This window comes from Pleurodeles waltl, chromosome 8 (assembly GCF_031143425.1).
Source record: "Pleurodeles waltl isolate 20211129_DDA chromosome 8, aPleWal1.hap1.20221129, whole genome shotgun sequence".
Classification (NCBI taxonomy): domain Eukaryota; kingdom Metazoa; phylum Chordata; class Amphibia; order Caudata; family Salamandridae; genus Pleurodeles; species Pleurodeles waltl.
The window spans coordinates 435,417,611-435,435,011 of NC_090447.1; the positions used below are offsets into that span (position 1 = coordinate 435,417,611).

At 43.8% G+C, this 17,401-nt stretch overlaps 1 protein-coding gene and 1 long non-coding RNA gene across 4 annotated transcripts in view; one reads left to right on the forward strand and one right to left on the reverse strand.

The window, feature by feature from the left end:
- The window catches only part of LOC138250014 (uncharacterized), a 115,181-nt gene extending 111,549 nt beyond the window's left edge, over window positions 1–3,632 (reverse strand). Inside the window, exon 1 of the long non-coding RNA XR_011194881.1 lies at window positions 3,078–3,632. This is a non-coding gene — a long non-coding RNA (uncharacterized lncRNA). The remainder of the gene's footprint in view (window positions 1–3,077) is intronic.
- TSGA10 (testis specific 10) overlaps window positions 1–17,401 on the forward strand; it is a 360,446-nt gene that overhangs the window by 323,058 nt on the left and 19,987 nt on the right. For 2 of the 3 annotated variants that reach the window (XM_069204318.1, XM_069204316.1), the window contains exons 18-19: window positions 4,029–4,139; window positions 16,641–16,799. In XM_069204318.1, coding sequence (XP_069060419.1) covers window positions 4,029–4,139; window positions 16,641–16,799 — 270 coding nt within the window. The remainder of the gene's footprint in view (window positions 1–4,028; window positions 4,140–16,640; window positions 16,800–17,401) is intronic. The other variant, XM_069204317.1, reaches the window with a different exon arrangement.

Genomic DNA, 17,401 nt, shown 5'->3' on the forward strand with positions numbered 1-17,401 from the left:
CTTCTTGGTTGTGGATGCTAATATATCCTGCAGTCCCTCCCAAGAGCCATTAAAATTGAAATCACCACATAGAATATAGGGAGGGGTCCACCCCGTTAACTCAATGGCGAGGGTGTCCAATACTACTGGGTCATCCGTGACTACCCCATATACAGAACATAATGTAAAGCTACCATTCCCATAGCTGCATTCTGCAATCACCCATCTCCCGCCCCTGTCCGCCTTCTGTCTAATGAATTTTAATTTATTGGTCCGATCTAATATTGCCACCCTTTTAGTTCTGACCTCTGGTTCTGACCAAGCTATCACTCTCATACCGAGCGTCCCAAGAATTCCAAAGTTTTTACACTCCACATGTGTCTCTTGTAGGCAGTAGATATCTGCCTTAAAAGTTTTTAACTCTTCAACAACTCTCCTTCTTTTACGAGGGTCATTTAATCCACATATATTAATTGAGGCAATTCGAAGTCAAGTCATTTTCTATTCTTCTTCTAATTATTTTCTTTTCTCTTTCTCCCCCCCCATTTTCCTATCTAACTGCGCGATCTCTTGAATTCTCTTCTCATTTTGCTCCCCTATTCCTATTTTTCTGTTTCTCTTACTTCCCTTAATCCTTTCCTTTCCATTTTGTTTCCCCCACCTTTCTATCACCTTCCCCATATCCTACCCTTCTCCCCAATCCCTCTCCTACCCCCCTTCCCTTCCCCCATCCCCTTCCTCCGCCCCAGACCAATCCCCTCCAGCTCCCTCCCACCCTTCCCTCCTCCCTGGGACTGGCCCCTCATCCTGTTGAGCAATCAGACCGCCGATGGCCTGAATGTTGGTGTCGTGCAAGTGTGGGCCCACCCATCCCCTGAACTCCCTTGCCTTCTACATGTCTCTGCACTCTACTGCTTAACCCCGATCAGGTATTCTTTTGCTTTGATTTCTGAAGTGAATACTTTCACTTTCCCATTCATTACTGTTTTAAGTCGAGCAGGGGCCAACAGGTAGGCCTCCCCTCCTTTGTCTGAAAATGGTTTAATAAGCTGTCGGAGCCGCCATCTCCGCTCAATGGTGATGTGACAGAAATCGGGCCGAGTAAAGAAGGTGACCCCATCCACACTGCGTGGGGCGTTAGGGCGAGCTTTATCAAATATCTCCTGTCGTAGTAAATAATTTCCGAAGTAGACTAAAATAGCTCTAGGGTATTTAGACTCTGCACATTGGCCCCCCTCCCGCCGGGTTACCGGAAACCTGTGGACCGGCTGAAGTTCGTTCTCCCAATCCCAATTCCCCAGTTCCGGGAAAGCCCCGCGCAGGAGCTTGACCATGTAAGTCCGTATATTGCTTCCTTCCAGCCCTTCAGGTATACCCAGAAATCGTAGATTATTTCTTCTCTGTCGATTCTCAAATTCTTCCAGTTTCCACATTACATCTGTCATTTGGTCATCTCTTGTAGCGCTCTGTTCCTTAAGGGCATCGACATCCTCCTCGACTGCCCCTATCCTTTCTTCCATCGAGCATAACTTAGCTTCAATTTCTGTGCATGACTTTGCAACCTTGCAAACCGTTCCCTGCAGTCGCTTTGTAACGACTCTTGCGCGCCGGCTTTCAATCCTGGTCTCTGTTTGAAGCTCTTTAATTGAGCTATATATTGACTGCAGCATCCCAGCCTCGGTGCCCGTCACACACAAATTACTTGCAGGACCTCCTGTGCGTGCTTCCATATTGTTATTGACCGACCCCTGAATATTTGTGGTAGGAGTATCTGTTAGTCCGATACCAGAATAATCCCACTTTAAAGTCCTACCACCCGTAGACGTTGAGTTTTCAAAATCCTCCTGAGAACCGGGCCGTGATTTTACTGATTTCCGCTGTCGACGCAGCTGCCGCACTGTAGGTTCATTGCTTGATGATTTATTTCCAGCCTCAGAGGTCTCACTGCTGTCAGACTCACCGAAGCTCTGATCGCCGCTGCTAAGATCAGATTCTTTCTGTCAGAGAGTAAAATTTATCACTACTATCTTTACCCCAGTCCATGAATTTGGGGTCTTTTCCAGTTGCTTTATTCCACCCTTTAGGTTTTCCTGATATCTTGTGCAGGTCCTCACTATCTAATGCGGATCCTGTTGGACTCGCGGTTCCTTCCCTAAATTGATGCTCTGGTTGCTGTGCTTGAGGTTGTGCTTGAGGCTGCTTGTTCCCAGCGGGGGGGCTGAGCTCCTTCTCTCTTGTTACCCTATTACTGTCTTCGATCCCTAACGAGTCCTCGCTGCCTTGTGTGGCTTCAATAATGGGTTCATTATTTTCGATACACATCTTCTTGCTACTGGTAGAAAGGTCATAATAGTAGATTGACTTTTGCTTTTCCCCTTGACTTCCAGCGGGGGTAGCGCTATCGCTCATCTTGGCATCTTTCCCCGAACCAGGCATATTTTTCCCAGCTGATTTGCCTATTATTGACGTAAGGCGTTTGTTTGCGCCTACTAGATCTCCTTTATCTCTTCCAACACGTGTCGCTTTAACTCCTTCGATCTTGTCTCCAGGATTCCGAGTAGTTTTGGGTGGCATACTTGTTTTCAGAACATAGGGTAACACTTTCATAAATCCCACTATTCCAGCTACTGCCGCTAACACATCGGATATTGCCCGTTTGATCACACTCCTTACAGGCCGTAGGGGAGTATATAGGTACCTAGATAAATCAACTTGTGTATCCAACAGCATTAGGGCCTAAAGTCATTCGTTTCTCTTTTTATATTTTTAAAATGTTGCCAATCGCCCCTTTTTTTTTCAGCAGCAGTCTAGTAGCTCACTCTCTACTCCCACAGGTGCTAGGGCCCATATAGTAGCAACTGCTAACAGGTTCATCTATTGCGTAATAATGTCTCTTAGTTCAATTGCTGAGTATCTTGACCGCCCCCTTTTTTTTTTTCCTTTTTTTTTCCTCCCTCCCCTTTAAAGAAAATAAGCTGTATCAAACTGCTTGGATTTTCAATTATAGCATTATAATCTATACCAGTATTGAATATATTTTTTATGTTCTCTGTCCACCTTGTGCTTTGGAAAAAGAGCGAGTTGCTTGCAGTACATACCGTCAGTAAACTTTCATTGTCAACCTCCTAATGCCTGGTTGCTGCATAATACTCCGATGGTCAATTCAGAGTCAATGTCCCAGTCTCCTCACACCCTCTTCTCATCTGGGTGTGAGCAGGTACCGTGCCTCTAAAGCTCACTGCCCTCGCTGCATCTCTCCTTTTATTTCCTTTCCCAGCACAACCTCAAGCCTAAGAGGCCATCACAGCCCCAAACGTCGTGGAAATACGGCGCGCGATCGGGGGCTCCAAAGCGGCTCTCTGATTCACGCAGCGCTCGGCGTGTCTTTCATTCTACCGCCGCTGCCTTGGTTTCCCCTCTGCACGATCCTCGCTGGCAAGGTGGCGGCTACCGAGGGCTCCTACCCCCTCGTTTCCGCGATCGATGCAGCTCGGCCGCGAGCGTGGCGGCGACTGTGCTCTCAGGTTCCTGGTGGGCGGGGCTTGCGAGCCTCGCTGTTACACGATCGCCATGTTGCTCTCGACAACTTTCTGGCCTATTGTGTCTGATCAAAAAGTATTGTGTCATCTGCATACTGGAGGGACTGGACTCTAAGGCCGGCCATCCTCGGTGGAAATGCTTCTACTATTCAAGATGTTCCTTTAAATCTGCCACATAGAGGTTGAATAATATTGGAACCAGTATGCAGTATTGCTTTAGACCTTTGTTGGTAATGATTTTTGCAGTTGTGGGCCACCCAGATGACATAACAACATCCTTTGTTCATTTACAAATATCTACTTTTTCCATCTCGTTGGGTTATAAAATATTTAATCTCAACAATAAATTCTGAGTGAGTGAAATGTCCCATACGGAAATAGTTACTCCTACCAGCCCCTTCATCTGAATTCAACCCTAATACGTTTACAGATTTATGCAGATACTGTTTTCTTTTGTCTACCCTTTTCAGAAAGCCCTTTGAATGTTTTTTTTGTTATTGCCTCGATTAGATTAAGTCAAAGTCGGGAAACGATGCAGCTGAAAAACAAACTTACTCAACAAGAGGCTGAGCTAGACATGGTCAAAAGGCAACTAGGAACTGAGCGCTTTGAAAGGCAAGTGTATGTTTATTTATAATTATTTTTTTGCTTACAAAATAGGAATATCTCTAACGTGTGTGTTGTGGTTTAAATCATTTAAAACAATTAAATATGTGGTATTCTGTCATGTTTATTTACAATTAAAGTTCTCCAACATTTTTATCGCCTGCAGTCTTAGTTACTGTTAAACTGTGTACATTATGTGTAGATTTGTCTCTATGATGTGCCTCTCTGAATGCACTATACAAAACCTAAAAACCACTGGCTTTACCAGTACTTCGTTTCTGAAAGAAAAAAATACAAACTGTATATATTTGTGTGAGTATATGTCGTTTACAATTGTAACGAATATTTGCGGTTTCCAGTGCACTGCCTATGAAAACATGACAGGTTGGCAACCGTTTTTTTCTTTAAATGCAGGCGCATATAGAAAAGGGTTGTATGTTTTTTACGATTGGCACCACTAAAATCATTCAGTATCTACTTGGATTTTAAAAGCATGGTGTTATCTTTTAATACATTCCTGTTCCACTCCCACGAAAATGGGCAATTTTGAACGCATGAAGAGAGTTCTTGGAGAATGCATTGTGAATAAATGTGAGATTGTGGGTGTTCTACGCTCCATGCTCTGGTTTTATCGTACCGCTCTACACCTCCTTGCCAAATTGTGCCCTTCTGAGCTGTTGCGAAGAATAAAGGCACGATCAAAGGTATGTCCATCCTAGATGCTAAACTGGGTGAGTGGGGAAGAGCCTGTTAGGGAGTTGGATGAGATTGTGACAGCTAATGTAAATTATTCTCATAAGAGAACTAAAGCAATTGCTCATGTTTACAAAGGCTCACAAGATGTTTCATTTCAAGTTGGGCATGTGATATGCATTAAGAAGTCGTGTAATTCAGAAAAAGGTGAATGTAAACAGGGAGATCCTGTTATGACTAACAAAGTGTGTGGAAATTCTGTCAGAATAAATAGACGACATTGGGGGAATGCAGAGAGAGTAGTTAAGGTGAATCAGGGAGATGTTTCAGAGCTCGGTTGAACAAGGGGTGTTGCTGAATGCCAGGATTAGTGTGTGTTCCGTAAAAGCACAAGGTCATGTATCCTTCTGTTAAATTAAAAGTTTGTCATTAATTTTTTTTGTGGTTTCTTTCGATGGCTTTGAATGTATTTGTTAATGTTATTTTTCTATACCTTTAATGATAGAGGGCCCGATTACGACTCTGGCAGACGGAAAAGCCCGTCCACCGAAGTCCTGATGGGTAGGCTGCCACCAGTGCGGCTGCCTCCCCGCTGGCCCCATTACGAGTTTCCCGCTGCATCAGCGGGAAACGGCCTACAGCATTGTCGCCGGCTCGGCAATGCTGTACTGCATAAGATGCACCAGCACGCTTTGCAAAGTTCAACTTTGCGACAGGGCTTTCTGGGGGGGCCCTGCACTGCCCATGCCAAATGCAAGGGCCCCCCTGCACCACATCTCCACCAGCCGTTTCCTGGCGCTGCTACCGCCATGAAACCGCTGGCGGAGAAGAAGGGAGTCGTAATCCCCAGGGAAGCGCTGCTTGCAGCACTGCCCTGGCGGTCAGACCGCGGCACTACCGCCGCAGTCATGATAGCCGGACTGCTGCATTGGCGGCGGTCCAACTGCCACCGCGACCCAGGTGGCCTTAAGACTGCCAGGGTCGTAATAAGTGCTCTAGTGTTTTAACATGCTTTTATTTTTTTATTGATACTTAATTCTGTCTTTCCTTTTATATGGTTGGATTAGTATCATGCTACACCCTTAGTCATGTACTAGCATTAGTTTAGGTGGATGAAAAAGAGGTAATGTTATAATTTAATACTTTCCTGACCTGCTGTCACATGCTTGATGTAACATGGACAGAATGTGGGGTTTGGACAATAGATGTCAGCATGAGGTGGTAAGAACTGGAAGAGAGACGATGGTGGCAGCATATCAGTGACTCACTATCTCTTAAATTGAACGTATGTTTTCACTTGACTGCATCTGGATTTCTCTTCTGGGATACAACACTTAGGGCCATATGTACGAACACATTTTCCCATAGACATAGAATGGGTAAAACCCTTTGCTACATCTGGCCCTTGGTTATTTAATACTTGAGTAACAGATTACTAGTGTATAAACTATAACACTCATTCTGAACTATTGATTTCTAATATTTATTATTTGTATTAACTCTTAGTTACTAGATGGCTTTTCATAGGGCTTTAGGGGCAGGTGGTAGGAAAGAAACATCAGATAGTTAAAACACTGAGCAAAATCTTTAAAGCCTGACAGACCTAAAGCTAGCCAGCGCTAGAAGGCATGGGTTTTCAGGTCTTTCCATAATTTTCTGAACTCCATCTCAAAACAAAACAGGAAAAGGAAGAAGCCTTAAAAGTGAAGAAGCTTTACCTCAGCCTCTTTTATCTTGGATGCAGCAGAGAGAGAATGTGTTGGGACGCCCATAATAGGTGCCTGGTCAGGAGGTATTGTCTAAATATCTCAAAGAGTTATTCTGTACTTAGTGGAAGAGCATTTTTACTTATACGTGTTGGTTGGCTTTTTGTCAATGTAGGGAGGTCAGGGTTGGTATGATGTCGGCAAATCTACTGTGACAAAAAACAAAGCACCTTTAAAATCCACTTGTCATCTTTTCAGGGAGTCCCTTGTCCATTTCATTGCCGTAATCACAGTATGAAAGAACCCCAGCAAGGATAAGCATAATTAATTCTTAAATTTGCAGAAGGGGTTGGAAAACACATTGACTCATAGATCTAAATTAGAGCAAAGCCCAACATTTCTGAGATGTGATAGTTTTGGGGGATGGCCGAAAGTGAAGGTCTGCACCAAGGAAAACGTCTCAATATCTCCATAGCCAAGGAGCAGAGTCCGTTGTATCTCTGTTTTTAGGCTGAGTTAATTGAGCCATCTATTGTTGCACAATGGAGTGGAATTTCATGATGGCATCCTGATATTGACCTGAATATTTGCAACATCCATGTTATAGATAATATTGTTGCTGATAAGGACCAAAGTAATAGGTGCCATAAAGGCAATAGACAATAGCTAGCAAAAGAGAAGAACCTTAATGCACTCAAGTTACGTTTCAAATACTCAAGAGTAAAGGTCCAGGTTTTAACAGTTGGGTGCATTATGAAATGAATATTTTAAACCACTAGAGAGCAGTTCCATTTGGTGAATGCCAGACGAGATAGAAGAATTTCATGGTTCACTGTCAAATACAGCAAACACATCAAAGAGGATGAATTCATAATTGTGACCCTGGTTTCTCGCAGAGAGCCATGCTTCCCAAATGTTCAATAATATGGTTTTGGCACGTCCCTTGTTCTAAAGCCTGACTGAAAGTTACAAAAATATTATTAGATTCCATGTAGCTAGAGAATTTTGAAGTGAACACGGATTCGAGAATTATGACCAGTAGGCCAGAGATCAGCCTGAAGTTAAACAGGAAAGGTTGGTCAATGTTTTTTTTAATTAAGAAGATATGGGTTATGATGGCATGTTTGACATTTTGGATGACAATCCAAGATATCAGAGAGGTGTTAAAAGACCTAATGATTATTGCTGTAACTGCAGAAATGTTTTTGAGTTGCAAGGATAGTGTGGTTCAGCATTGACTCTCTTTTTGCTGGTCGTGTTGGTGGTTTCTTTGGTAATAGAATTAAAAATGTCTGGTGGGTCTGTTGAGGCATGACAGCATGGGCCTGAGAGTTGATATTTCATCACTGAAGATGAATATTAGATTGTCACAAAAGTCTTGAGGTTGTGGCACTCATGTTATGCTAATGAAAGCTGTGATTGTATTTTTTTAGAGGCCCGGAAGAGTTTTTTAGATGAATTGCTGGCGTCAGTGACTCTGGGTTGGGGATAAGTCCTTCTGCTTTAAAAATTACATCTTTGTGGATGGGGTGCTTTGAGGGGGGCATGGTTTGAGCACCGCACTGGATGGCAGCTCTCCAGTGAGCTCTGTGGAGCCACCACCACACCGGAGCCACTAACACCGGCGATGCTGCCGTTTGGAATGCGCTGATCAGCGGGCGAGCTGAAAAGGGTCTGTTGACGGTGCTGAACTGAACTGGGGGCCCAGGGTGCAACAGTTATCAAGGATTGTATCTCAATGCTCTGGAGACAGGCGGCGCCATCTTGTTTGTGTTTCCTTTTATGTTCCTGTTGTTTATTTACTCTTTTTCTCTTCACTTGTTTGCTTTCCCCTTTGCGCTATGGGGTTTTTCTTTTCAACTCTAGATGCTTTCTTTATATGGCCCTTTGCTGTGGGCAAGAATGACCCAGCTAATACTTGGACCTGTTATTGCCCTCTAGAATGTGTACCCGAAGATTGTTTCTCTCAAAGAAAAAGGCTTAAACCACCTACTAAAACATAAAAACATACTGGATTACTGCACTGATCTCAAAGGAGACATAATTTTTCTACAAGAAACCAAAATTGGTCACAAACATGGCCTGGCCTTTCCCTACATTCTGCCCTGATCTCTGATTTGGCTTGTTCCCAGGCTAGTTAAAAAAATTGCGTTATTACAGTCATCACAAAATGGTCCGGTCTTTCGATTATCTCGGTGGAACAGGACAACGAAGACAGGTGGGCTAGAGCCAGACTTTTACATGGTGACGGCAAGCTCTATGCTGTTAATATCTATGCTCCTAACAATGATATCCCCAGTTTTGGAATAATAACAACTCTAAACTTAACACTTTATCTCAGTCACTCAAGATTTATCTCACTCAATGAAAATTGTTGTAGGGGGTGCCTTCAATCTTCCCATGGACATATTCTTGATAGACATTCAGCTTTTCATTATAGGCCTCCAAGGGCTCATAAGGCAATGATCAATGTATGCACAACACATAACTTAATGTACATCTGGTGCTTACAGAACCCCACATGTAGTTATTTTATATGTTTTTCTTCTCCACATAATCCCTTCTCCAGGATTGATTACATTCTGCTTAGTACTAGTCTAGCTCAAGATAGTCTGGATTTCTCAATAGAAACCATCCTGGTATCTGATCAAGCTGCTATCACTGTATCCTTTACGCCCCCCTCCCCCCACCCTCCGTGCCCTCAGAGAACAGGGCATGTGGAGAATGAACAAAGAACTCCTAGAATCTGAAGAAGACAGACTATGGTTGGATAAGGACATCTCCTAATTTTTGAAGGAAATCTCTGGATCGGTTTCTTCTGCAGTAATTCTATGGGATACTCTGAAATGTGCTGTCAGGGGGTCCTGTATTAGTCAGATGGCCAAAAGTAATAAAGACATTAGGCTTCTTTGGCCTCTCTCGATAAGTTCATTAAGGACAAAACAACTCTTTATAGGTACTTCAGGGATTTCTATTTATTGGTGGATATTACATGGCTCAAGTATGAATACAACTCTCACTAGTACAAGAGCACTCTTAGAGGTACAAGTTAAAAAAAGCAAGAAACTCTTCCATTTAAACAAAGCTGGCAAGCCTTTAGCTGCATATCTTAAATTCAGACACAACAATTCAATCATAACGGTCCTTAAAGACTCTCAAGGTGTCACCAAGACTAAAACAGCAGAAATACTGGATATTTTTAAAAGTGTTATGCCTCTCTTTACATGCTGAAGATTGGAGCCATGGTAGACGCATGTGCGACCTTCCTTAATCGGATGACGAGAATAGCCCTCTTAATAAACCAATAGAAATGGTGGAAATCTTACAAGCACTTAAACTTTTTCCTGGTGGGGGGAAGGCCCCTGGGCCAGACAGCTTCCCGATTGAATTCTATAAGTCAATTTCTGATACAGTTCTGTCCCCTTTGGAGTCTCTACTGCATCACTTTGTCACGCCTGGTACTGTTTCGGGTATATCAACAGAAGCCTCTATAGTTCTAATCCATAAAGATCATCTTGAGCCTAAGAATTATAGACCTATTTCTCTCCTAAAGATTTATGCATACATTTTTGTGAAACGTCTGGAATCCCTGATTCCCAAAATAATCCATCAGTCACAATCCGAGTTTGTTAAGTGTAGACTGGCATAAGATAATACTTTTCTCTTTTGTCATGTAGTTAGGAAAAGCGGCCCTTGCTAGCTCCCCGGCCACCATTACAATAGCCCTGGATGCAAAAAAGGCTTTTGATAAGGTATACCGCCCTTCCTTAGGGCTGCCTTGGATCGCTATAACCTGGGTGCAATGTTCTGTTTGATGGGTATGTTCCTATACACAGATCCAGTAGCCAAGATAAGGATTAACAGGGCTCTCCCTTCTTCCTTTTCCTTACATCAAGGTACTTGTCAGGACTGTCCTTTATTTCCACTTCTATTTCTTTTGGCTTTAGATCTTCTGCTGTTGTCGATTAATGATTCTCCAGATATTAGTGGTGTCACTTTTGGCTCACATGCATTTAAAACAGCTGCCTATGCGGGTAATATCCTTATTTTGTCTGAAAACCCTGACATTACAATGCCCAAAGTTCTCTCTGTAATCCAATCTTTTGCAGAATTCTCAGGATACTCATTGAAAGGAGACAAGACAGAAGTTAGACCTCTCAGTGTTTACTGTCATTCTTCTTGTAATGGGCAACCAAGCCTTCAATGGCAACAGAAAATGATTATGTATCTTGGCATATGGTTCTCTAAGGACCTAGCAGAATCAATAACCAATAAAGAAGAGAAAATGTTAGATAACATCAAAGGCCAACTACCTTCTTGATCACCTAAATGTATATCTTGGTGGGGGAGAAAAGAGACTTTAAAAATGATGATGACGCACCTTGTGAACTTCTTGGCCATGACGCTCCCTGCTTCGTTGTCTCCTAATTCTTTCTCTACTTCAGATAAAAGAGCATCCACTATTTTGTGGTCTAATAAAAAGCCTAGGATGAGCCTTAAGAAACTTAGTCTTACGCTTTCAATGGGAGGATGTGACTTGCCTTGTAGCCCATGGAGTGTGTTGACTATATAGCTCAACTACCATGGTGGTCCTATGGCTTTTAATAGAGTGCCATCTCATGTCTCCATACTCTCTATTATCTTCTTTAACCTTGAACTTCTTGGCATTGCCTCACTCCTTTTGTATCTTTTACAACACGATTTGAGCTCTCAAACTTATGGACAAGTGTTTGTCTGCTAGTTTATCTAAAGCATCAACCCTCTCCTAATGGAATAACTCAAACACATCTACTGTGATTTCCGCCAATATAGGGCAGGTTTGGGCTGCGATGTGAATCAGCGTAGTTTCTGATTTGATGGGAGGTGACCGCCTTCTTTCATTTGCTCTCTTACAGGTTAAGTGCTCACTGTCTGATAACGACTTCAATAATCTTTTAAATATTAAAGCAAAAAATTAAAAACTTGGTGTGCTGCTACCTTCAAACTTTCTCATCCTTTATCCAACAACTGAGTTGAGGGGGGTCACGTAGCTTTGAAAATATATAAAACCTTGTGCTGTGCTCTGGTGTAGTGTTCTTCACCACTTCAGAAACTATGGTCAACACATCCAAGAGTCATGTTTTCCCCCCGTTCCTGACAATAGTTGGCCAAGCATTTCTTCTAACCTACTTAATAACAAGTTAATCGCATCCCTTGTTTGGACATGTTTCTACACTAAGCATTTCTCCACTGGACATCATCTCAAATGTTTGAGCCACATATACTTGAGTCTGATCTTTGCTGGTCCTGTAATGAAACCGCTGTAGGAGGCTGGCCTGGCTTGTAGTGGGTACCAGAGGTACTTACACCTTGTGCCAGGTCCAGTTATCCCTTATTAGTGTAGAAGAGGTGTTTCTAGCAGCTTAGACTGATAGAAGGGAGCTATGGCAAAGCAGCTTAGGCTGAACTAGGAGACATGTAAAGCTCCTACTATACCACTGGTGTCACAAGCACAATATCATAAGAAAACACAATACACAGAAGTACTAAAAATAAAGGTACTTTATTTTGATGACAATATGCCAAAAGTATCTCAGTGAGTACCCTCAGTATGAGGATAAGATATATACACAAGATATGTACACAAACCAAAATTATGCAGGTAATAGCAAGAAAAGTAATGCAAGCAGTGTAAAATTACAGTAGATTGCAATAGGAGCGCATAGGTATAGGGGCAACACAAACCATATACTCCAAAAGTGGAATGCGAACCACGAATGGACCCCAAACCTATGTGAGCTTGTAGAGGGTCGCTGGGACTGTAAGAAAACAGTGAGGGTTAGAAACATAGCCCACCCCAAGACCCTGAAAGGTAGGTGTAAAGTGCACCTACTGCCCCCAGAGAGCACAGAAGTCGTGATAGGGGGATTCTGCAGGAAGAACAAACACCAGCAATGCAATAACAGTGGATTTCCGGACCTGAGTACCTGTAAGACAAGGGGACCAAGTCCAATAGTCAAGACAGTGTCGAGAGTGGGCAGGAGCCCAGGAAATGCCAGCTGAGGGTGCAAGGAAGCTGCCACCTGTTGGAAGAAGCTTGGAGTTCTCCAAGAAAGAAGAGGACTAGGAACTTCACCTTTGGAGGATGGATGTCCCACGTCGCGATAAAGCTTGCAGGGGTGTTCCCATGCAGAAAGACCGCAAACAAGCCTTGCTAGCTGCGAGGGTCACAGTAGAGGTTTTTGGGTGCTGCTGTGGCCCAGGTGGGACCAGGATGTCGCCACTTGGAGGAGGAGACAGAGGGGGCGCCCAGCAAGTCGGGGAGCCCTCACAGAAGCAGGCAGCACCCGCAGAAGTACCTGAACAGGCACTTGGAAGGAAAGTGAACCGGAGTCCACCCGAAGTCACAAAAGGGAGTCCCACGACGCCGGAGGACAACTCAGAAGTTTGTGCACTGCAGGAAGGAGTGTTGGGGACCCAGGCTTGGCTGTGCACGAAGGAAATCCTGGAAGAGTGCACAGGAGCCGGAGCAGCTGCAAATCACGCGGTATCCAGCAATGCAGTCTAGCGTGGGGAGGCAAGGACTTACCTCCACCAAACTTGGACTGAAGAGTCGCTGGACTGTGGGAGTCACTTGGAAAGAGTTGCTGAGTTCCAGGGACCACGCTCGTCATGCTGAGAGGGGACCCAGAGGACCGGTGATGCAGTCTTTTGGTGCCTGCGGTTGCAGGGGGAAGATTCCGTCGACCCACTGGAGATTTCTTCAGAGCTCCTGGTGCAGAGAGGAGGCAGGCTATCCCCAGAGCATGCACCACCTGGAAACAGTTGAGAAAGCCGGCAGGATGAAGCGATAGAAGGTTGCTAGTAGTCGTCTTGCTACTTTGTTGCGGTTTTACAGGTGTCCTGAGCAGTCAGCGGTCGATCCTTTGGTAGAAGGTGAAGAGGGAGATGTAGAGGAACTCTGGTGAGCTCTTGCGTTCGTTATCTGAAGAATTCCCCAAAGCAGAGACCCTAAATAGCCAGAAAAGGAGGTTTGGCTACCAGGTTAGGAGGATTGGCTACCAAGAGAGGTAAGAGCCTATCAGAAGGAGCCTCTGACGTCACCTGCTGGCACTGGCCACTCAGAGCATTCCAGTGTGCCACAGACACCTCTGTTTCCAAGATGGCAGAGGTCTGGGACACACTGGAGGAGCTCTGGGCACCTCCCCTGGGAGGTGCAGGTCAGGGGAGTGGTCACTCCCCTTTCCTTTGTCCAGTTTCGCGCCAGAGCAGGGCTGGGGGATCCCTAAACCGGTGTAGACTGGCTTATGCAGAGATGGGCACCATCTGTGCCCATCAAAGCATTTCCAGAGGCTGGGGGAGGCTACTCCTCCCCAGCCCATCACACCTATTTCCACCCTCTCTGAGGAAATCCTTTGTTCTGCCTTCCTGGGCTGAGCCTGCCCAGACCCCAAGGGGGCAGAAACCTGTCTGAGGGGCTGGCAGCAGCAGCAGCTGCAGTGCAAACCCTGAAAAGGCAGTTTGGCAGTACCCGGGTTCTGTGCTAGAGACCCGGGGGATCATGGAATTGTCATTCCAATGCCAGAATGGCATTGGAGTGACAATTCCATGATCTTAGACATGTTACATGGCCATGTTCAGAGTTACCATTGTGACGCTATACATAGGGAGTGACCTATGTATAGTGCACGCGTGTAATGGTGTCCCCGCACTCACAAAGTCCGGGGAATTTGCCCTGAACGATGTGGGGGCGCCTTGGCTAGTGCCTGGGTGCCCACACACTAAGTAACTTTGCACCCAACCTTCACCAGGTGAAGGTTAGACATATAGGTGACTTATAAGTTACTTAAGTGCATGGTAAATGTCTGTGAAATAACGTGGACGTTATTTCACGCAGGCTGCAGTGGCAGACCTGTGTAAGAATTGTCAGAGCTCCCTATGGGTGGCAAAAGAAAAGCTGCAGCTCATAGGGATCTCCTGGAACCCCAATAGCCTGGGTACCTCAGTACCATATACTAGGGAATTATATGGGTGTACCAGTATGCCAATGTGAATTGGTAAATTTAGTCACTAGCCTGTTAGTGACAAATTTGGAAAGCAGAGAGAGCATAACCACTGAGGTTCTGGTTAGCAGAGCCTCAGTGAGACAGTTAGGCATCACACAGGGAACACATACATATAGGCCACAAACTTATGAGCACTGGGGTCCTGGCTAGCAGGATCCCAGTGACACATAACAACCACACTTATAACATAGGGTTTTCACTATGAGCACTGGGCCCTGGCTAGCAGGATCCCAGTGAGACAGTGAAAACACCCTGACATATACTCACAATCAGGCCAAAAGTGGGGGTAACAAGGCTAGAAAGAGGCTACTTTCTCACAACCGCTGGTACCACTGATCATATGTTTTTCACATGGAAACACCTCCGTACCTATTGGACGGAAATTCAAGATGGAATTACTACTATTTTCAAGGTATCCTTTCCCTACCTGTTCCTCTCATCATGTTGGGCCCTTATGTCTTGAACCCCTCTTTGGGGTTATCTAATAGGATATGGCTTTACTGGACCTTGTTTTGACTGTGCTGTCAAAGTTATCTTGTTAGAATGGAAAGCTTTGAACAACGTTTCTTTTCACACATGGTGGACATGGGTCACTTAGCTTAGGAGTACACGTAAAGGTTTATCATTCTTCCAAAGGACACCTGCCCCATCACAATCGCTCTGGCATACACTGGACACCTTCATGGCTGTAGCATATTGAACTCTTTACTACTACTACTACTACTACTACTACTCAGACATTTATTTTCTCCTGCAGGACGTGTTTAGCCTTAAAATGTGTTCTACACTCTCATGGCATGTACCTCCCCTCCATTCCTTCCTTTTCCCCCAATTTTCGTCCTTTTCTTTATCTTTTTCTTTTATCATTTCTATTATAGAGTATACCCTTGGGGCTACGAATCTTTGATCGCTACATGCCTCCTTTCGCGTTTCTGTGGCTAATCTATAGTATCAATATGACTTAATGGTGCTCCTCATTATTGTTTTACATTTGAATAACACTTCCTAATGTCTTGGACATATTGCTGTTTTTACGTTTTATTTTGGATTTTAGACACAACGATATCCTTTGGTCACATTTTTGCATATATATTAGACCTTATGATTTTGATATTTTCTAATATTTGTGGCTTACTCATATTTGTTTGGGCCCTCTGATACTCATTGTATGTGCAGTTCTTTATTGTTTTTGTTACTTCTTGTGTCTTCTGAAAACCAATAAAATATTTGGAACAAAAATTAATTGCATCTTTGAGAAGTGACATTTGTGCATGTAGAAAGATATATTTGAATATAAAAAAGTAGTTCTTCTTAACACCTCTCAAAAACTCTTCCTTTTCATTTTAATTACATTTTGGTATTTTTTTTTTTAGAGGTGGAGCGCTATCAAGAATGTTTGTTGCATTGTACCTTGGGGGTGGTTAGCTGTAATTTTTAAAACAGGTGATACCTCCCCAAGAGCGGTAGTGGTAGTTGCTAACATATGCTCTAGTGTGCAAGAGGCGTCATCTGAGTTGGGTAGGCCAGGAAACAAGAGGAGCCATAAGGAGATTTCATCCTGTGTGAAACTAGCAGGACAAGATTGAGGCCTGCATCGTGGGTTGGTAGTATTGATTAGTTGGAAAGAATTTTGGTTGTCTAAGGTTCTACAGTTCTTTGTACCAAAGCATTTTGGGATTCATCAACCCAGATGTTAAAGTCTTCTAGGGTAAAGGAATAGCTCGAGTGAATATCACAAATTGTGCCATGTGGGAGAGATGAGCTGAAAAACATTCAATTATTTTTTGAAGTCTGGTGTATGATAGTGCAGATTATTGAAGACACAAGGCATGTTATTGTTTTTATGGGCAGATATTTGAAGGATTTATAGTGTACCTCTTCAATTCATTGCAGATCGTGTTCCATTGGTGACCAGTTTCTCGACTCTTGAGGAGAATATTGTAGTCATCGAAAGGCTATGCAAAATGGCTGGTGCCGTAGAAACAATGAGCATTGTTTCTGTGAATAGCTGTTACTGATTAGTTATGAAAAGTTATTTTCCTTTAGTTAAACGAAAATCCATTTTGTTTCAGGGAGCGTGCAGTGAAAGAACTCCGGCGCCAGAATTTTTCAGTTCCATTCCAGTCAAGCTCATTAAATAAATCCCTGAGCCCTTCCAGCCGCTCGCCTGATCGTAGCCACCGTTTACAAGAAAGTCGCACAAGGTCTCCAGAGAGATCATCACTGGATAGGTGAGTATATATAACGATCCTGTTGGGCCATTGTTTAAGGACACAATGTCATGAAATACCCTTATGGCCTGATTACAAAGGGGCCAGTGTATTCTGATCTGTGTGTAAACCCCTTTTTGAGCATGAGTCGGAAAAACGAGCTGGGAGGTATTTAACTTATCTGATAATTATCAAATGCGTTAAATACCTTAACCTTCGTTACATTTCAGCAGATCAAACCTGCTGACATTTAACAGAGGAAATGTGTAAGGTGTTTACTGTACAATGCGGATTTTTGTATGTTAAACACCAAAATCAGCATGTTATTTTCTCAGAAATCGTAAAATGCACCATTGGTCGCACCCGATATCTAATATACCCTGGAATATCGTTATTTATGAGGGGGGGCGGGGGGGGAGGGGGGAAGCACATTGACTGGTAATCAGGCCCTGTGTGTTTATTTACATTAGGCTGAGTCCCCCAACCATCAGTTTCCAGTGCTAGAGATCAGTCTGTGGTACATTCTTAAGGAAATGCTGCCATTGAGTGAAAGATGTACTCAAGTCTCTTGTGGATCGGTATCACACTACTGGCGGAGGATCCAGTAACTCCACATCATCATT